At 41.8% G+C, this 22,523-nt stretch overlaps 1 protein-coding gene across 1 annotated transcript in view; it reads left to right on the plus strand.

Moving 5' to 3' along the window:
- The first annotated feature begins 258 nt into the window (after positions 1 to 258).
- The window catches only part of RAB38 (RAB38, member RAS oncogene family), a 70,731-nt gene continuing 48,466 nt past the window's right edge, over positions 259 to 22,523 (plus strand). The window contains exon 1 of the mRNA XM_029208430.1: positions 259 to 464. Coding sequence (XP_029064263.1) covers positions 263 to 464 — 202 coding nt within the window. The 5' untranslated portion in view covers positions 259 to 262. The remainder of the gene's footprint in view (positions 465 to 22,523) is intronic.

Here is a 22,523-nt window from a genome sequence, read left to right on the forward strand (position 1 = left end):
GGCCCGGGAGGCGCTCGGGTCTCCACCCCTCTCCAAGGCCGCGCGGCGCGGGGTAGGAAGGAGGATTAACCCCTGGGCTCCTGTCTGGGCGTTTCTCCAGGCGGCCGCGGAGGAGTTCCGCCCCTCGCCCCGTCCAGTCCCGCCCCGCCGCCTCCGCTCTCTCTCGCCCGCACTCGCGCTCCGCTGGTCTCTCCCGCCCAAGGCCCGGCTGCGCTTCCCCGGCCCGCACTGCAAAGCAAGGCGCGGCTGGCGGGCCGCCAGGATGCAGGTCCCGCACAAGGAGCACCTGTACAAGCTGTTGGTGATCGGCGACCTGGGCGTGGGCAAGACCAGCATCATCAAGCGCTACGTGCACCAGAACTTCTCCTCGCACTACCGGGCCACCATCGGCGTGGACTTCGCGCTCAAGGTGCTCCACTGGGACCCGGAGACCGTGGTTCGCCTGCAGCTCTGGGACATCGCAGGTGAGCAGCGGGGGAGGGGATCGGGGGCGGGAGCGCTTCGCAGCGGGTCTCCAGTCGCTGGGCAGCGGCTTGCGGCCAAGTGGGAGACCCAGATCTCCTGGGCGCTGCGCCGCAAGAGACTTTTCCCGGTGGGCTGGAAACTTGGTGGCAAAGAAAACAGTTTCTCTCTCGCGCGCAGAAATTTCAAGTGCATTCACTGGAGCTTTGGGGCTGTTGCTTTATCTCCCTCCCACAGCCTCCCCTGGGATCTCTCGCCCCAGCGCGGGCTCCCGGGGGACCCAGAGGGAGAATACCCGGAGTTGCATTCAATTCTTGGTCTCCAGCTCATTTTCCGGGCACGGGCAGTCCCGCCGGTGACGCGGCCCTGAGTGTCCTGCCCGCCCTTCTGTGCTTGGGCCATCGACGGGAAGCCCCTAGACCGGTTCACAGCGGGAAACAGGAGAGTTCCAGGCTAGAGGAGTTTCCCAATTCCAGTTTCCAACCTCTCACTGCATTCCAACTTTTGCTACCCCCCTTTTCTGCCCTTCAATCAAGCAAGTTGGACATTCTCTGCTTTGAGAAAGCCGAGGAACTTTCTGTGTATGTATTGGGGGTAAAGTATTATTTCTCTCTCTCTTTCTTTCTGTCTCTCTCTGCCTCTTTGTCTGTCTGTCTGTCCCTCTCTCTCTCTCTGGCTCTCTGTCATCTATGAAAAGGAGACTGAGTATTATTTTAGGGCCATTTTTGTCTAAGGGTCTATGACATTAGCCACAGATTTCTTGATTTGTCCCTAAAGTTTTCACTGAGAGGTCTGGAAAATAAGAAGCATCTTTACAATGTTTGAAATCAGAATTTGATTCCTAGGGTTTGTACCAGAAGTTAGGCCTTCAGTCTAAGCTTGGGGTATAAAGAGTGAGTCCTTGGACGGAGGCTGTTGGCAACCTGGGCATGTCCAACCCCTCATTACAGTTACCGGCCCTGCCACTCACTTAACCTGCTCAGTGGCTCCAGAGAAGTCCCTTCAGCTCAGCTGCATCCCTGTTAAGTTGGAGAGTGGTTGGACAATGACATCTTAGGACCCTTCCTGCTCAGAAGTTTTAAGGTCCTCTGGGATTCCCTGTGAACCCCTTCAAATAGTCCGCTTCACTTCTGCCTATTTCATAGTCTGTGGCACTAGGAACCTTTATAAGTGCTGGACCCAAACTGACCGCTTCTCTTGCAGAAAACAGGTTCATTTTAGCTGGTGCGTTTGACTGGAAACTCTTTATCATGGCCTGAAGCGAGAACAAATGTGGAAAATTTTCAAAAAGGCGTTTCTGGTTCTGGGGACTCCAGTGCCTCTTTAATCATGAGCTTCCAGGTCTTATGATAAAACTCTTGGCATCTGAACAGATTCATGCCTTTGGTGTCATTTTTAGCAGCTCTAGTAGCACAGGGGTTATCAGAGACCAGAAGGTGTCATTGGCCACTATCTGATTGGGCTTTATACCTAGAAAATCCTCTATGAGTCTGTGCACTTCGTTGCTGCTTGTTTCAGTGTCTGACAACTCTTCCGGCTGCATCAAAGTCTCTAGGACCTAGGTTTAGAATTAGCTTACCGTTTGAAGGGGATGTAGCTGTAATTTAGATTTTTATGTGAAAAGCAAATAATGATGTGACCTCAGACATGTTACATAATGTCTGTGGGTCTCAGTGTCATCACCTAACAGGGACAATAGTAGGGTATAAAGATGAAGAGCCTAAATTCCAGAGTCGAACTGCTTCTGTCTGGATCCCTGTTTTACCCCATGTGTCCTGGGCGATTTTAGGCAAGTTCCCTAACTTCCTGGTGTCAGTTTCCTTGTCTGTAAATAGATAGAATGCTTTCTCTCAACAAAGGAGCAAACAAGAGATGAACAGCCAGCAAATGCTCACTGAACCCCTTAGTACTTACTACCTAGGAGAGCTGCATGGATTGTTGTTACACGAGCTACCAATTTTTTTGAACATGTATAAATGCTAGGCAAGAAGGATGTGATATAAATGTGCTCATTAAACCTTATTAAATGATAATTCCTGGTAAACAATGAGCACATATAATCTGTTCCAAACATCCAGCACTATTTTTCAGCTTTGTGCATATTACAACATGCTGTCTTGAGCAATTTCATTCCCAAGGTTCGAAATACCTCCTGAGTCATGAGTCAGTTCTGAAGTGGCCATGGAGGCTATAGTCGCAGAAGTCTGTATAAGTAAGAAATCTGTGGAGCCTTGGAAAGTTAGTCCTACAGATACAGTGGCGTGCACCATCTCTGTAGGGAAGCTTCGTTTTCCCGGAGCTCTGATGTTCAGTGCTAACCTGTCTTTGGCAGCTTCCAGCCCAAAGGCCCTGTGGGCTGAGTTAGAAGTTGGGCAGCAGGCAAAGCTGGTTGGGGGGAAGTTGGGCCATTGCGGGAAAGGGTGACTGGAGCGCAGTACTGACATGTTTCAAGCTGCATAGCTGGTCCTGGGAGGAGTGAGTTCATAGGGAATCCAGCCTCAACTTCCCAGCCAGACTTCAGTCAGCTAAGTGTATCTTATAGCATCTTCAGATCAGCCTGTCTGTCCAACCTTGGGGAATGCTTCTCTGTCTCCTTCGTGCTCACTTCTGGTGTGTGTCTGAAAAGAACAGGTCGTGAAAGCTGGGGGACTCGCGTTGAGATTGCCAGGGGTGTGGATGAGGTAGAGGGGACATGCCCTGTCTTGATAGGGTATCACATCCATCTGCTAGAGAGGGAATTTTTGCTCAATTAGACTTTTAATATCCATTTGGTTAAATGCCAAGTAGGGTCCTATTTGTTCAGCTAATTCCCATGATGTGTGTCTTGTGGCCACTTAGACGGGCCAGTCTGCTCCTGAAAAAAACTCCAAGAAGTACCTTTCAGGGCTTGTGAAGTAGACCTTTTTTTTTTTTTAAACATCTTTATTGGAGTATAATTGCTTTAAAATGGTGTGTTAGTTTCTGCTTTATAACAAAGTGAATCAGCTATACATATACATATATCCCCATATCTCTTCCCTCTTGCGGCTCCCTCCCACCCTCCCTACCCACCCTTCTACTTGGACATAAGTACCGAGCTGATCTCCCTGTGCTGTGCGGCTGCTTCCCACTAGCTATCTATTTTACATTTGGTAGTATATATAAGCCCATGCCACTCTCTCACTTCATCCAAGCTTACCCTTCCCCCTCCCCAAGGACTTGTGAAGTAGACCTTTAAACCAGCGTGATGAATCCCACAAACCCCATAGGGAACAGCAGTTGCCCTGTATCCCAGTGATTCTGCCGTAGAGGAGCAGCTGAGTTAGCTCTGGATTCAGAAACTCTTGATAGAGTCAGAGAAGTTAAGTCACTTTGCCCAAGGCCACCCAACTAATAAGTGGAAGAGCTGGCTTTGAAGCAGGTCTGTCTGATTTGGAATCAAGCCATACTCTTTATAACCAAAGGCCTGTGAGCGCCTGGTGCAGAGGTGGCCCACTGGGGTGATGCTTTCTTCCTTTTTAATGGCACTGCTTCTTTAGTAGATAGATTATTCTTGCCTTCTCTCTCCTATTTCTAACATGTTTTTGGATGTTAATCAGTACCACTGTGCAGAGAGTGGAAGGAACTGGAATGAAAGTCTATTTCTGAAAATTTGATTCTTGGTTATAGGGTTTTTTCACTTTATAGAATTATCAAAAAAAAAAAAAAAGAAAGAAAAGTTCACACTTGAGACTCTCCTTTCCTACTCCTCTCCAAATCCTGATGCTGTGATTACTCCATTAGCACTTTCAAAGAGAACTACACAATTTTGTCTAGAACTCTTGATGTGATTTGGGAACTGGCAACAGGAATTAGGACAGTGATAGTAATAGTAGCTAACATCTTTTAGGCATTTATTCTTACAATTGTCTGTGTATATTTAATTTTTAATTTTCCAGTAAAATAGTTGGTTAAATGGTAGTGCTGGAATTTAAAACGTGGCCATTGAATCCAGCACCCAGGTTCCTAACAGCTTTGCTCTACTTCCCACAATTTAAAAATAGAATATTTTAGAATACTAATTAGAATACTAATAAACGTATTATTACTTATTCTATCCATAAATTGTGGATATTCTAAAACTGGAATACTTGACATTGGGCAAATCATGAAACCCTGCTGGATCTGAGTTGCTCCATCTTTAAAATGGCAACTGTTTCATTTTCCTGTGATATCACATATTCATGCTGTGTTATCTCTTGCAGTCTCTATCAGCTTTAATATAGTCTTACTGTGCCCAGTTAGTACGTGGCAGCTTATTCCAACTTCTTTACTTACTAGCTTTGTGACTTGTGCAAGTTACTTAACTTCTATTCCTTGGTTTCCTGTCAAAAAACTGGGGACAACAGCAGAATCTGTATCTTAGCGTTACAAGAATGAAATGAGTTAATTCATATAAAGCTGTGCCCGACACATTCGGAATGTTAGCTATTACTCTTGTTGTTTTAATCGCTATTACAAACTACTTTCACATACATTTTCCTGCTTGATCTTCCCAACGTTGCTGAGGATATTGACAGAGCAGGTAGTGTTAAGCCTATTTTATATGAGGTCAAAAATCAGAGACCCAAGGTCACAAGAGCTCGCACGTGACGGAGGAGAATAGGAACAGCAGGTCTGTTTAACTTCATCTTTTATGCATATATATGAGAGAAATGACCAGGTCTGTTGGTCATCAGAAAACCTGATGCTAGACTTAACAAATAGAGTAGAAAATAAATTAAGTTGGCAGGTAATTTAGAGAATGCTTCTTCCCCATGTGAAAGTTTCACTGCAAGACTCTCCTAAATAATAAATTCCCCTATATAGCTAAAACAAGATCCAGAAAAATATTTCCCTGCAGGGCACATCTATACTAACTTTCCCCACCTAAGCTGTGTGACAAAGAAGCATTGGAGGACATTAATTATCCAACAGGCAGAGTGACAGCGGGGGGTAGCCCGGGTCTAGAGTCAGGAGCCTGGAGACGCTGACTGCCCACACCAGTGGCAGTGAGATTCATCTGGGTCACACTGGTGTGTTGTTTCAGTGTCTGTAAAGTGCTTCCACATTGTGAAATTCAACTGAGGGAAGGGATTGGACTTGAGCATCTCTTCAATATCTGTTTTTAAAAGACTAATTCTCCAGGAAGTGTTAGAAGAAGTGTTTTAAATATCCACGTAATTAGATCTAAAAATGTAGAAAGAGCTAAATTTGGCAACCACTGTGTCAGGCCCAAAAGTAAAAATGCATGGCAAGTCTGGGCCACTTTCTGGTGGGCACTTTATTGCCTTGTTTCTAGCCTGGCTAATTATAGATTTTCTAAATACCGTGTGGATTAACATGCTATGCGCTTACAAGTAAATAGTATGTACACTGAAAAAAACAGTGAACTTTCAAAGTGAGGTGAATGATGGGTGGGCAACACACCTCAGGGCTTCTTGCAGGGAGGTCATTAGAATCTCCATGTGTCACAGACACATGGGCATTAGGCCTGTGGGACAAGTCCCCTCATCTAGGCTTTAGAGGACTAGTTCCTCTAGACAAGAGGGCACATAGCAGCCTGGCCAAGGAAAGCTAAGTCATTTGAGAAAAGGAAAGAATGCAGGGAACACCTCCTATGTGTGTGGTTGGTTTCTTGAGCAGATGTGTATATTAAATGCCTGGTATGTGTTAGGCACTGTGCTAGGTGAGGGGAAAACAAAGAAGGCTAAAGAACTGAACAAGACTTGATTCCTGACCTCAAGAAGTTCACGGTTTAGTGGGCACGACAGCACAGAAGCAAATCATTGTAACGGTGAGTAAAGTGTACTGATATAGGTAACTCCAAAATACTCTGGTGATGCAGACGGGGTCCTGTCCACACCACATCCATCCATTCTCTGAGCCTCTAGCTAGTGTGATATTTCCTGTGTTCTTACCTAGCACCAGTTACTCCCTGTGAGGGACTTCAGGGCCACACGACGTGAGACAGAAGTTCATCCTCTGGCCCTTTTTAATTCCGTCTCCTCCTGGGGAGCTCATGCATTCCCGAGGCTTTAAACTCTACGCTTATAACTACAAAATTGCGCTTATAACCTTGCCTTCTCACAAGCTTCAGGCCTACAGTTTCGTCTTCCTGCTGGACATCGTCTTTATGATATCTCATATATATTGCAAGATCAATATGACATAGCCAAGTTGCATTAAAAAAACAAGATTGTTGGGTTTTTCTCTTAATAAAGTAATATATGCTCAATGTAGCAAAAATGGAAAGTGCAAAAGAAAACAACAATACAACAACAAAGGAATATAAGCAGAGAATATCTACCATCACACCATCACCCCCTTTTTTTTTTTTTTTTTTGCGGCAGGCGGGCCTCTCTCTCTTGTGGCCTCTCCCGTTGCGGAGCACAGGCTCCGGACGCGCAGACTCAGCGGCCATGGCTCACGGGCCCAACCGCTCCGCGGCACGTGGGATCCTTCCGGACCGGGGCACGAACCCATGTCCCCTGTATCGGCAGGCGGACTCTCAACCACTGTGCCACCAGGAAAGCCCCCATCACCCCTTTTAATGAAAGTAGCAAATGATGCTATTTGTAAACCTCAACTAGACATATCTCTCCACATACTGGTCTTCCTAGTTTATGTGAACTATACTACTTTTTACCCAGTCACTAAGACTTGAAACCTCTGCCATCTTTTCTCCTTCTCTTTTGAGCCACACATGCTATCAATCTCCATGTCAGTTGGTGATTATGCCTCTCCTGTCACGGTCTTAGACCAGGGACAGCACTATTATTATGTACCTGTCTTGCTGTCATAGCCACCTGGCTAGTTGTAGTCTCTTCCTCCTCCAGTTCTTATGTGTGCTAAGGTCAAGTTTATCTTCCCAGAACATCACTTTGGTGGTTCCCCACTGCCAATAGATTATAAACATCATGGTGAAAAGAATTAAAGTGGTTGGGATGAGGTGATTGGAGGGATGGTGACTAGAAGGAAGACAGATTCTAAGTTATAGAGCTATAGAGGGAGGAGTTCATGGGCTCCTAGAAAGAAGGAGTAAGTGGAGCCCTTGAGGCCCGCCCAGGTCAAAAGGAAACCCAGGATCTGTTTCATTCTGGCTTTGTCAGAACACAGGTACTCTCACTGAGGGTCAAAATGGTACTTAAATATTTTGTTCTATTTTACTGCATTTCATTTAAAAGTCTTTTTATTTTTAATTTATTTTAATTTTTAAATTTTTATTTTTTTAACATCTTTATTGGAGTATAATTGCTTTACGATGGTGTGTTAGTTTCTGCTGTATAAAAAAGTGAATCAGCTATATGTATACATATATTCCCATATCCCCTCCCTCTTGCGTCTCCCTCCCACCCTCCCTATCCCACCGCTCTAGGTGGTCACAAAGCACCGAACTGACCTCCCTGTGAGATGCAACTGCTTCCCACTAGCTATCTATTTTACATTTGGTAGTGTATATATGTCCATGCCACTCTCTCACTTTGTCCCAGCTTCCCCTTCCCCCTCGCCGTGTCCTCAAGTCCATTCTCTACGTCTTGCGTCTTTATTCCTGTCCTGCCCCTAGGTTCTTCAGAACCTTTTTTTTTTTTTTAGATTCCATATATATGTGTTAGCATACGGTATTTGTTTTTCTCTTTCTGACTTACTTCACTCTGTATGACAGACTCTAAGTCCATCCACCTCACTATAAATAACTCAGTTTCGTTTATTTTATGGCTGAGTAATATTCCATTGTATATATGTGCCACATCTTCTTTATCCATTCATCTGTTGATGGACACTTAGGTTGCTTCCATGTCCTGCCTATTGTAAATAGAGCTGCAATGAACATTTTGGTACATGACTCTTTTTGAATTATGCTTTTCTCAGGGTATATGCCCAGTAGTGGGATTGCTGGGTCATATGGTAATTCTATTTTTAGTTTTTTAAGCAACCTCCATACTGTTTTCCAAAGTGGCTGTATCAATTTACATTCCCACCAACAGTGCAAGAGGGTTTCCTTTTCTCCACACCCTCTCCAGCATTTATTGTCTGTAGATTGTTTGATGATGGCCATTCTGACCTGTGTGAGGTGATATCTCATTGTAGTTTTGATTTGCATTTCTCTAATGATTAATGATGTTGAGCATTCTTTCATGTGTTTGTTGGCAATGTGTATATCTTCTTTGGAGAAATGTCTATTTAGGTCTTCTGCCCATTTTTGGATTGGGTTGTTTGTTTTTTTGATATTGAGCTGCATGAGCTGCTTGTGTAGTTTGGAGATTAATCCTTTGTCAGTTGGTTCGTTTGCAAATATTTTCTCCCCTTTTTAGGGTTGTCTGAAAGTCATTTTAAAACCTCGGGGTTTGAGAGTTGTAAGATCTTGCCTGGGAAAATTTATTCATTCAATTGATAAGCATAGGGTTTTAGGGGGGAATGAAATGGACATTGGTATGGAACCTGATATTCTGGTGGAGCATAAAGATATTTAAAGATAATCATGGAGATAATTATTGACTGTTTTGATAAGTGCCCTGAAGGAGAAATGTCAGGTGCTAAAGAAGGTCAAAACGTGGCATCTGCCATAGCCATGGTGTGGAGGTGAGGGGACGTGGTGAGGGCTGTGGGTAGTCCGGCATTGCCGGAGATTACAGTGTAAGGAGGGAGGTGGTGAGAGGGAACGGCAGTCAAATTAGGAAAGGATGTATTTGCTAAGCCAATGGTTAAGAGTGATAGTTCCTTACATTTATCAATTTATCAAAGTAAACTTTGCAGTTTAAACAGCACAATGATCCTGCCAAATGGGTCATATTATTTCCAGTTTTATAGGTGAGGAAACTGGGCCAAGGGTAAGTAGAACATGGTGCCTGGTACATTATAGTTGCTCAGTAAAAGTGGTTTGGTGTTAAATAGCCAGTGGGGTTGGACCTTAGAGTCATTGCTCACCTGAAAGCATTTTGAAGAGAGTTGTCTTGTGGTAGGTTTAGAGCCCGATTGCTCCCTCTTCTGAGAATTCGCTTTGGGAAGCCCTGCTTTCAAACCATTGAGAACGCTTTTTATTATTTTACTCTCTTTGATTCTGGGAGGGATATTCCCAGATGGATATGGTGGCTCCTGGGGTGGAATTCGGGTTTATTCTATCAAGGAAAGATCCTCACCTTCTAGGTGGGTGTACTAGAGTAGTCTCCATCAACTTGGCAAAGTCAAGTCTGAGACTCTAGCCTGGGGTTCCAAATTATTGAGTTCCACTATTTTTTTTCAGCTGTTCAAGAGCTTCATTGAGAAGTTATGTTATCTTAAACTATTCATTGAAAATAACTCAGGTTTTTGTTTTTTTTTTTTTTTTCGGTACGCGGACCTCTCACTGTTGTGGCCTCTCCCGTTGTGGAGCACAGGCTCCGGACACGCAGGCTCAGCAGCCATGGCTCATGGGCCCAGCCGCTCTGCGGCATGTGGGATCTTCCCGGACCGGGGCACGAACTCGTGTCCCCTGCATCGGCAGGTGAACTCTCAACCACTGCGCCACCAGGGAAGCCCTAACTCAGGTTTTAAATTTCACCATTCCCCACTCCCTTTAGTTTTCCATTCTCACATATTAATCAAATCCTGTCTTTTCTACCTTGACAAATAACTCTATCTTATCCCTCCTTTCAGTAGCCATGTCTTCTTCACAACTTATCTGAACTACTGTAGCATCATCCTGATGCCCATCCCTTCCTCAGGCTTTCCCACCCATCAGCTTGTCATCTACAGAGGTGAGGCTTCTTAGCATGGCATCATTCTCCAGTTAGGTGTTCTCCAGTTTGGCATCCTTCAGTGGATCCTCATCACTTTCGGAATGAAAGACTAAACATTTCAGCATGAAATTCATGGCCTTTCATGATCCGGCCTCTGTCACCCATTCCAGTCTCATTTCTCATATGTATGATTCTTGACCATTCTGGATATCGTATAATGCCTTCAGTTCAACCACCTTTCCCTTTATACTGTGGCTCATACAATTGCCACTGGCTAACTACACTTTCCCTCTTCTTTACTTAGATAGCTTCTATGGGTCCTCTGTCACTTACCCATCTCATCTCCTTCAGGAAGTCTCTTTTGAGTCCCTGTGACTGAGGGAGATACTGTTTATCTCCTCTCATAATATACCATGCTTACTTCAGATTAGAAGTCCTCTACTACTGCATTGGAATGCTTTTTCCTTCCAGCTGTAACCCTAGTACTTGGTACTAGTGGGTACTTAATGAGTATTTGTTCAATAAAAATTTTCAGTCAACTATTTCATCATTGCTCTAAAAATTTCTTTAATAAACAAAAGAAACGTTTTGTTTATGAACAAAATACAAGTTTTTTCATGCTTGAAAGACTTTGTAATTTTATGAACATTGACATATGAAAAATGCATACATTTTAGAATCGATAAATATGGTGATCACCTTTCTTAAGTTGGCATTCATTTTATTTTTCACCATAAAAACTGGAGAGTGACCTTAAAGACCATTCTTAAAAACTGTGCTTCTTCATTTAACAAAATCTTCATAATTCGGAGTAAAATGTCATTCATTTGGAGGTCAAATGACAAAACTGTTTTTCTTTATGATTTTTGGATAGATTAGATGAAGTAATATAGGTAATTTTCACAGAGTTAAAACCTTGAGGGTTCATCAAACCAAATCCTTCATTTTACAGATGAGGAAGCTATGCTCTGAAAGGGGGTTCGTATTAGTTTCTCAGGCTCAGAGAGCTAGTTAGTGGTAGAACTAGAACCAGAATACAGGCTTCTCTGGTTTATTAATGATGGGATTTGAAGAATTAAAAACTTCTTTTTTAACACCAAATGTCTTGCTGTTGTCTCAAGTACTGGGGCACAAAAAAAATGAACTTAGCATTCATCCAGCTATGGGAGTTCATGCCATAAAGAAGAGAGGATGGGGCTTCCCTGGTGGCGCAGTGGTTGAGAGTCCGCCTGCCGATGCAGGGGACACGGGTTCGTGCCCCGGTCCGGGAAGATCCCACATGCCGCGGAGCGGCTGGGCCCGTGAGCCATGGCCGCTGAGCCTGCGCGTCCGGAGCCTGTGCTCCGCAACGGGAGAGGCCACAACAGTGAGAGGCCCACATACCGCAAAAAAAAGAAGAGAGGATGGTGGTACGGAATTGGGGTGAACCAGTCACCCACAGTTTGGCTTCAAATGACATGCCTAATATAATTTCCCCCAGTGCTCCCTTATGAGGCTTCCAATGTGGCCATTTGGACTCCTTGCTCTTCCTTACTCATACCCCATGTTTGTTGCCTCTGTGCCTTTGCTCCTGCCCTTCTTGCTAGTTCACATGCCCTTCCCTTGATTTCAGCGTATCCAAAACCTACTTGATGTTTAAGACCCACCTGAAAGGGCAACTCCTCTACAAAGATTTCCTGAATTCTCTCCTTCCAGTGGTAACCTCTTCCTCCCTTGAATCCGACACGACTCTACTCCCTTCTGGCACGTCTCCCTTTAGCAATTCATTAGAGTTATGTTGTACTTCTCCAGATATCCTTTCCGATTTTTAGCAGAGCTTGACACAATTACTTGTTACACAATTTAATGAAATGACTGTGGAGTTAGCAAAGAAGTAGAAAAGGAGAAAGTACTATGGAGGAGGAGAAGGAAGCAAAAGCAGGTTTTGGATGCAAAGGGAAGAGAGTTCAGGAGGAGGATAGTCAATCATTTCAAATGTCTGGGAGAAATGAGATTTATTACTCTTTGCCCCAAGTCGCTATTTTTTGTAGTCTGTGTTATCCTGATACGTGATTTAACCTTTCTTGCTCATCAGCCTTACATACATCTGCTCTCTCAGGAAGAACAATGGAAAACTTAGCTTCTTGTGAACTCCTTAGCCTATTGGAGACCAAGAAATTATCTACAGTGTGAGGGATTCAAACACATTTCAACCTAATTTGTAGGGTGAAGTTGAAAACAAATTGATTTAAATTACTTGTGGGGAGGACTGTTTTCCCCCTGCAATATAACGTGTTATTAATAGCCACCATTTATTGGGTGTTAGGCATGGTGCCGTGCATTTTTATGTATCATTTTATTTACTGCTCACAAGGAACTGATCTGTAGGTACTGTTACTAACCCTATCATAAAGAGGAGAGAGCTATGCTTATACAGGCTAGAAAACAGATAAACGCTCAAAATTTTTCAAAAGTCACACAGAAGGTAAGAGATGGTGCTAGGATATGAACTGAGATTTGTCTAGTTACAAATTCTATTTTGTAACCACTCCACTCTACTATTTCCTATTGTGTAATATAACAATGCGATTGGTTTCACATATCATGGATTAAGTTGCATTTTGAAGATGCACATTATTTATTTTAAAGGAATATTTATCATTATTTTTAGCCTTTCTACTTTGGACAGGGCTAAGAGTTGGATGAGCTGAGTTCTTTGCACACATCATTGCTTAGACTATGTCATTGGTTTGGCTTAATAAGAACCATACTAATATACTACTTGAGACAGGAAAACCACAGTGCCTAAGGGACACAGTCTCTTGTTTGAGAATTAAAGATAAGAATGGCTATGATGTTTGATGTTATTGGAATAAAAATTAAGTCTTGTACGGTGGTAGAGTTGTGTGTGTGTGTGTGTTTTAAACTTAAAGAAAACAATCCTCCAGGCTAGACTTGGGAGAGGTTCTCAAACTTCCACAGTTCACAGAACCTTTGGCGTCAAAGTAATTTTTTCATGGTACCTCTAAGACAATAGAAATACCTAAAAGCTCTGTTTATTAAATAGTTAGCACCGAACAATTTAATAAGTATTATAGTTTAATAATTAATAGGCCTTTGGAAAAAATGGAAGACATAAATTAAAAGAAAATGATTTTTATTTCACTTTTAATAACTATATTTATTATTGGCATATGCATTGCTTTGGGCCATAGAATAGTATCGCAAAACTTTGAGTCAGAGTGGACACCACCACCCTCATTTCCTGTTTCTCATTGATTTTCACATGACTCTTGCTTTTTATCCCACAAACTGCAAAAACCCCAGCTTCAAAAAGATATGATCACATCAAAGGGAATGTAGTACAACCTAATGTTAAAATTGTGAACTGCCTCTAGCTAGTAGTTCCTGAGGTGTCTAATTGATCTTGAGCACCACTGTGCTTGCCTTAAAATTTAAAATTATCTTGTTGCAACCCTGTGAGTTCACTGAGGCACCCTCAAAGCACCTGGGCACACATTTGGGGAATTTTACCTCTGAAGGAATCAGGAAATTCTTTAAGAGTGAAACCCTTAGAGTCCAGGGTCCCTTTTGAGTTATTTATAAAAGTATCTTTAAAGCTTACTTAGAGGTGATGTCTCAAATGGTAAGCAATTCAAAGATAGCTTTTTATTTAATACATTTGAGCTTGTAATTCAGTGGACGTATTTTTAGGTTGTTTGCTAGCTGTTTGTTTAGATTGTAATTGGTTTAATTAAAAACATGAGATGCTGATCCTTCTATCTTGATTCTTGCCAACCTCTCTTCTGTGACATGGTTTCATTCCCTTCCTCCATCCAATATTGCACACTGCATTACTATATGATCTTGTTTCTTCTCTATCCAAGTGAGTTATTTCATTTAAACTGAGTAGTGTCAGACCCCAGTCAAAAATAATTCTGAAAAAAAATCTCCTGAGGTACTGGGATACTCATTTTCACACACACACTCACACACGCACACACGCACACACACACAGCTTTAAATTTAAATATAAATTTAGAATTTAATGAGAATATTTTCAAAGTTTAATTTAAAAATAGATCACTATAACCCAGCCACCCTTGCTGTCTATAATGCTATTACTTATGGACCCTAAGAAACCAATCGTTACTTTTTATGCCATCCTATTCTCTTGCACAATCTAGCTAAATTCAATACACTGCATCTGGCTTTACCTTCTTGTTAAGTAGAGACAAGACTTGCCGATAAGACGTGACAACCAGTAGTAAGATGAAATGAGAGCCAGTGTTTATAGGGGAACTAAAGAAATTGTGGAGAGGCGCTTCTGAACTGGGGACAGATATTTTTCAGAGTGGATTTTAAGAATGAGCAGGAGTTTAGTAGGCATGGAAAGTAAATGAGTTGGATTAGAGATCTTGCTTTATTCATTCCACTCCTCTCTCTGCTGGGGCTCCCTTTCACAAATAAGAAATCAATATTAATTGCTACTTTATTATGTAAGAGTACTTGTATTACCAGTTCCATTTTATTTTGCAAGACCATTGTGAGCACCGACAAAGAGGCTCTCAGAGCGCATGTGCTAGGGAGAGATAGGGGACAGTTTTGGAGGAATTCAACAGTGGGCTCAAGGAGTCTACAGTGTAACCAGGGACATGGTCTGCAGAGGTTTGCAGCACGTAACAAGCAGTATGAGGCAGGGCCTGACTGAATGGGCGAGCAAGTGATACATTCAGTCAGCGCTGTGTGAGTATAGGGGAGGAAAGAAATGAGCCCGGGACCAAGTAGTCAGAAAACGCTACAAGAAGTAGGGTTTGGTACATCCTTGAAGAGTAGGTAGGATCTAGTTAGGCAGAGAATCAGAGGTAGGGTGTGTTCCAGTGAGGATAGGAGTGCCGTGGAATGAGTGTGAATGAAAGCAAGAGGCAGAATTTAGCAGAGCCTAGCAAGGCATAGTTTGGGGCAGGACACTGACCTCAGTCTGAGGATTAGCCTTTAACTTGTAGATCGAGGTGTGCAACCTTAAAAATCCCATAGGAGCCCAGAGGGTAAAATAAATGAACTCTTTTCTCTACCAGGCCAACATTTGTTTATCTTTCGAGGTCCTCTCTGAAAAAATCTGTTCTCACTCTGGACTACGCAAGCTACTGCTCCCTGTTTCCCTAGGAAATGGGCACAAAATTTCCCCTCAATCCTGGCTCCCATTTTGTTTTTCCACAAAACGTCACATCCAGCTAGAGGGATATATTAAGAGTGAGGCCAAGTGTGTTAAAGAGTATTTTGATGCAAAGAAACAATCATGGGATCCTACGTAACCATCTATAAGAGACTTAGCATAAGAAAAATGGATCGATAGCAATGATTTATTTTAAAATAAAACTATATAAATTTCATTGAATTCTAAATATTTTGTTAGAATTATTTTAATAAAATGGATATAGATACATAAATTTAAATTTAGAGCAGTTTTTTGTAGTATCTAACAATGTCAAAGGAATAGTATCTCAGCCAGCTTTTTTTCTTTAACATTGAGTGTTTGGTACTGATCAGCGCAAATGAACTTGACAACATTATTCATATAATGCAGACCCTGGATTTCTGAATATTCTGAGTTTTAAAGACATTCCAATATTTGTATTTATCTTCCAGTTTATAACTGTTGGGAAATAGCTCAAATTGCTTTAAATCTTGTGTGGGTCACATAACATGTTAGCTGCCTAACCTCCAAATTTTGACAGCTGTTTTAGGCAGTAGTGGGTTTAAGTAGGCAAATGATAGGGTGAAAAGAGGACTTTGGGTGGTGAATCTGGCAGACGTGTACAGAAATTAAAATACAAAGTAAATCTCCAGTCCTGACCCCCCGCCCTGGAACTTCAGACTCCTCTATCCAGCTGCCTATTCGACGTATCTATGTAACAGACATCTCAAACCTAACATGTCAGAGTCCCAGTCTACTTCCAGAAAACCTGTGTCTCCAAAAGCCTACTCCATCTCAGCTAATGGCAACTCCATACTTTCAAAAATTCAGGTCAAAAGCTTGTGGGTCATGCTTGAATCATCTCATAATTTATAGCCCACCTATCTTCTCTACCTCCAAATATATCTGGAAAACAACCAATCTGGACCATCTTCACCACTACCACTTTGGTCCACATCATTATCTCTTGCCTGGATTATGGTTTCCCTACTTCCGACCTTGACTAAGTCATTCCTCAATGCAGCAGCCACAGTTATCCCCTTGCTTCTGTCAGTTCATGTTTCTCATCTGCTCACAATCGTTCAGTGCTTTCTTCTTTCATCCAGAATAAAAGGCAGCATCAGTATAATAGCCTGAAACCGTCTACAGTCTGGATCCTGTGATCTGCCTGCCTCATCACAGGCTACTCTCCCCCTTGTTCAGCCCTCTCCAGCCAACAGTCTCCTTGCTGTTCTCCACATGCTGGCCAGACACGTCTGTGCCTCTGCATCTCTGTACTTGCCATTCCCTCTATCTAAAGCCCTCTTCTCCTAAACATCCATATGACTTGTTCCTTTACCTCTTTTCAGTCTTTACTCAAATGATACCTTCTTAGTGAGCCATCCATCCATCCTGCTTAACTTTACCCTCGCCTCCAGCATACCCGTTTCTCCTTTGCTGCTTTATTTTTCTCCATAGTACTTTTTACTAGATAATGTAGTATTATATGTATCTTACTTTTTTGTTTACTGTTGATCTCTTTTTACTAGAATGTAAGCTTCATGAGGGCAACGATTTTTGTTTTTTCTTAGTTGCTGATTTTTTCTAGTTGCATGTTTCTAGTGTCTGGAAATTAATTGGAGTTCAAAAAGAAATGAAAGAAATGAGGTGAGATGAGACAAACTTCAAGTGATTTCACTGGGAGTGGAAAGAAAGTGATGATTGCTAGTGACATGACAGAGGATGACTCTTAAAGACTTGTTAAGCCTGCCAGTAATCATTGGGAGGGAGTAAAGAATTAGGGGTTATTTCTTCACTCAGCAAAGAGGTCTTACTGAACACTTACTGGGCACACAGGGCAGTGTTTGTCATGGGGCTGCGGAAACTTGGTCTGGCTAGGGAGAGAGGTTGGCAGTTTTGTAGGGGAAGATTACACAAGGTTAATTCTAGAATAGAAGCCTAGATGACTTGGAAAAATGGTGATCGATTGACACTTTTCTGTTGCTGGTTTGGTGGAGCAAAGAAATAAGGAGAGAAGATGAAAATGTTTCAGAACCACTGCCAGAGGGTCAGATGGGCTCTTAAAAAATGGAGAAAACTTTTCTTACCAGGTTGTCGGCCTGACTCTGATCCTAGTCTGGTGGGTTTCCCTGAGCCTTCAAAACCAGCTTATGCCACTATAAGTTCAGTGGCCATTTGATCATCATAGCAATTGAATAGTTTTTTTTTCCTTCAGATCCTTGTTCAAAACTCATATTTACTTTTGGTTTTATTTTCCTGCTTTTCAGACCATTACTGTCTAGAAATAAAGAGCATGCCTTGGTGGTACTTTTAGCTCTACTGATTGTGCCATGACCCCAAAAATATATGTTTAGAATAGAGTAAACTGATTCCAAGAGATGATTTATTAAGAGGATGAGAATGATTACAAAAGCATAACATTCCAGTCTGAAACTCGTTGCAACAGATATGCACATAACCTTGTTAGAATAATGTTAATTTTCTCCATCAGTGAACATCTATTGATTGTTTGCTGAAAACAAGAGCAGAATATAAAGTGCATCAGTATGTGGCATTGGCTCATGAATACAAGACAACGCTGTATTTTAGAGGAAGGAGGAATCTTAATTTCAGTTTATTTCTACTGTAGTGTCGTGAGCTATACCATATCCAGAAAGTGGAGAAATAGGCCGCGGATTTACAACCTTAAAATGTGACCAACCTGTTTTCCAGGTTTTTCCAATGCCAAGTTGGAGAGAGAAGTATGAAGACACAGCATGATAAGAGTGAATGGAATAGGATAAAGAAAATGCTGTGGGGTCGTGAAAAAGGGAGCCATGGTTCCAGCTGGCAGGATGTGTGAGGTTTCAGGGCACAATGATAGGCTGCATAGGATTTGATTGAAGGTGAGAGGGGAGATGGGGAGGCAATTCAGGCTTTGGGAACAGAGCTGCAAAAAGGCAAGAAAAGCCAGGGAGTAATGCAGGATGTGTTTCAGGAAGGACAAGTAGTCCGGTGTGGCTTGCCTGTGGAACACTCTGAAGGAAGGGACAGGAGAGGAGTTTGGAAGGGTGGTTGGAGCCAAAGCCTCCAAATGTGTAGTCTTCATAGAAGTGTAATGTAAGAGTCATTGGAGGGCTGAAAGGGCAGAGCATCATGGTAATATTTATATATTATATTATATATAATATATCATATATATATTATATATATAATATGTAATATATATTATATATAGTATATATTATATTTATATATATATAATATTTATATTTTGAAAGTGGATTCTGATAGAAATAGAAGTTTTAAGACTTCACCTAGGGAGGGCTTAAAAAACAGTTTCCTGGGTCCCACACAAAACCAGTACAGTAAGAATCTCTGAGGAGGATGCCCTGGGAATGGGTGGTCTGTAAATAGCTCAGATGATTTCTTTTCCCCCCTAGCTCTATTGAGATATAATTGACATATAACTTTGTGTAAGTTTAAGGTGTACAACATGTTGACTTGCTATATGTCTATATTGTGAAACCATTACCACAGTGAGGTTAGTTAACATCTTTATCACGTCACCTAATTACCTTTTTGTATGTGTGTTTGGTAAGAGCATATAAGACTTAGTCTTTCAGCAACTTTCTATTATGTAATACAGTATTGTTGACTATAGTCACCATGCTGTACATCAGATCCCCAGAATTTATTCATCTTACAGCTGGAAGTTTATACCCTTTGACCAACATCTCCCCATTTCTCCCATCCCCTAGCCTCTGGCAACCACTGTTCTACTCTCTGTTTTAATGAATTTTGACTGTTTATGGCATTTTTAGATTCCTCACATAAGTGAGATTGTACAGTATTTTTCTTCCTCTGACTTATTTCCTCAACATAATGCTCTCATAACATTTGCCCATGTTGTTGCAAAAGGCAGGATTTCCTTCTTTTTTTATGACTGAATAACATTCTGTTGTACATGTATATAGTTGGTCCTCCGTACCTGCAGATTCCACATCTGCAGATACAGAGGGTGGGTGTACTAGGTCATTTTATCAGGGACTTGAGCACCCTAGGAATTTTGTATCTTTAGTGGGTCCTGGAACCAATCCCCCGTGGATACTGAGAGACGACCACAGCACATTTTCTTTACGCATTCATCTGTCGATGGACATTTACGTTGTTTCTATGTCTTGGCTATTGTCACTAATGCTGCAAAGAACATAGGTGTGCAGATATCTCTTCAAGACAGTGATTTCATTTCCTTTATATATACCCAGCAGGTGATTTCTTATGCTGCCTGAATGGCAACTGTCTAAAAGCCTGTGTTATATTTACATTTATTTTAAGGGAAAGAGGGAGTGACAAAAATTAAGATGCTGAGAGTCCCAATTAGGAGCTTTCAGCGGTCCAAATGAGGAGCAATGAGGACCTGAAGTGGATCAGTGGCAGTGCTGCTGGAGAGGAGGGGGCAAAGTCAAGAGCCCCTTTTGAAATGGAAGTGTCGATAGGATGTTGGAGACCCTTTGGATATGGGGATGAGGAATGAGTTGGAAGATGACTTGTAGGTACCACTCTGGGTGTGGATGGTGATGCTGTGAACCAGTGTGGAGAGCACAGGAGGAATGGGAGGTAGAGAGCTGGATGCCTGCATACTGGGGAGGTTGATCAAAAGGGGTTGTCAGAGGTAATAATGAATTTAGTTTACGTATCCATTCCAGTTCCTTATTTTTACCAATGAGGAAACGGAGGCTGGTGAAGTGGCTGATCTGAGGTCACAGAGTTAGCTGGTTAATAGAAAACCCTCTTGTTGTTTTTATGTTGTCTAGAAGGTACACTGCTTGGTCATACCCGCTGAGAGCATCTGGATAGTACTAATTATCAAGTGAAAAATATTATATACACGCTATGACTATGTTGCTGGTGTATGTTTTTAGCTGAGTCCATGACACCAAATGGGCCACTTCATGCAGTTGGAACAGAAGACCAGATGTTGATTTAATGGTGGTATCATAGGGGTAGAAGGCATGAAAACAGAAAGGGGCTGTAGGGATCGGCCAGAATAACTTCATTTTACAGATGAGAAAACTGAGTCTCAGGGAGAGAAATATAGTTGTCTAAGACTGCACTGGTAACGAGGGACTAAAATGAAGATGCCCTGTCTTCTGACCCATCAATTTAGTGCCTCCTGTGGGAGGTTATCCAAATTATTACCACAAGCTTTGTACTAACGTTTGTGAGGCAGTTGATTGCTCTGTCGTGTAATATCCCTTGAGGCTGAGAACTGAATCACGAGCCGTATCTGCATGGCTGTGGAGTGTGTGCTTAGAGACTACAAGAAATGGGGACTTACATGGTGACCTGGATCATTTTTGGTCCATGCATCCAGTATAACACTTCTCAGTTTAGAAGTTCCTCAAGGACAAAAATTCTGTAACTGCAGCACAAAGCACAGAACCTGGATCGTATTATTCAGTAAATGTGTGTCGAATCAGTGATTTAACTCCAATGGCATTTTTTTGAACTACAGTCTTTTTTTTTCTTAGCGTAAATCACCTATGATAGTTTCATCAGGTCTGTACTTTGTCCATATGTAGGCACTCACGAAGAGTCACATGGTTGTCATTCTTTTCTTAAGAAACAGCAGACAGGGCTATCAGCTGACAAAGGCAGGATAAAATGAGTGCTGGAAAGGCCCTGGGCTGAATGTGACCTCTTGCTGGAATGCCAAAAATACAAACTTTCCAAGTCTCCTGGCCCAGTAACCTCAATATACAAAGGTCTTTTCTTTCTAGAAACAAACTTTTTTCTTCCTGTTTCTGATCTGACACACATACCCTCACAAATTCAAACACACACACACAATCCCTATGAAGGTATAAGCCTATAGTGTGCTTTTTTGCATAGTCTTAAAAATGACCTTTTGCCGTATATTTGAAATGTAAAATCTTTCTTCTTGAGGGCTGCCTTTCTCTACTATGAAAACCCCTGGGCAAGCAGATTATTGAATAACCCATGACTTTGCCCTTCATCTGATTAGTTCCCTGAAAGGGATCATAAGACATCCTTAAAAAGCCTAGAGGCCTTCAGAGTTCTGAATGATAACAGAGGGCCTTTTTCCCCTGTCCTCCTGAAATGTCATGGCCACCCTGATCAGTATCAAAGGAAATCACTGTATGCATAAGGAACTAAAAAAAAAAAAAAAAAGGAAAACAATGAAATTAAGAACTCATTGGAAAAAATGAAAGTTCATCTGTGGGTTTTGTGTCATATGAGGAGTATTATACCACTTTCTTTCATTGACTAGATGACTGTGGGAATTTTTTTTAAATGCTAGTATAACCCATGTAAGAAATATTTTCGGATGGACATGAGCTGGCCCTGACAAAGTGTTCTTCTTTCCAGTGATACATGCTTGAGCACACAGGCTCACACACTAGGATAGGAAGCCTTGACCTTCATGCATTTTCATTAAGTGCTGACGGATCAGTTTCTCTTACAATCCACAATGCTAATGCCAGTGTGAACATGACCTACAAAAAAGAATTTGATAATTTGAATTAAAACTCACCGTCACAAAACCTTGAACACAAACTTAAGTGTAAAGTGTTCTTAAAGGTTTGTTGACCTATATGTTCTTAGATACATGCCAGTTTCAGCATTTTATTTTTTAAGATAAGTTGACTTATTCAATACATACTTAACTTTGTTTTAATTTCTAAAACTTCATAAGACTCTGAACACAAAGAAATTCCCAAATCAGAATTAAAAAACTTTGGTCGTGCACTTCGGGAGTTTTGGGTTCAGAAAATATAAACCCACTCTTCAACAGCTCCTGTCTTCAGCAACTATTAATGGATAGACTTATAAGCAATAGGATTTTGTTCATTTTGGTTGACCAGCTCAAATTCCTGTAATTTTCTTTCATAAACTCTGGTCTAGAACTCTGATTTCACTACCTTTGTCATATTGTCTTTCATAATTTTTAACATGCTGAAGAAAGGGAGGGAAAACTCAAGTACCAACGAGGTGTAAGGGACTGTGCTGGATGTTTCACATGTGTTAATTTAGTTCATCCACATAACAACCCTGTGAGGCGCATATTATTACTGCCATTTTGCAGATGGGGAAAGCTAAACTTAGTGTGTTTAAGAAATTTGCCAATATTCATTTAGAAAATTAAGAATCAGAGCAAAACTGAT

The sequence above is a fragment of the Monodon monoceros genome, unplaced genomic scaffold (assembly GCF_005190385.1).
Source record: "Monodon monoceros isolate NGI ecotype Baffin Bay Population unplaced genomic scaffold, NGI_Narwhal_1 Super_Scaffold_7, whole genome shotgun sequence".
NCBI classification, from domain to species: domain Eukaryota; kingdom Metazoa; phylum Chordata; class Mammalia; order Artiodactyla; family Monodontidae; genus Monodon; species Monodon monoceros.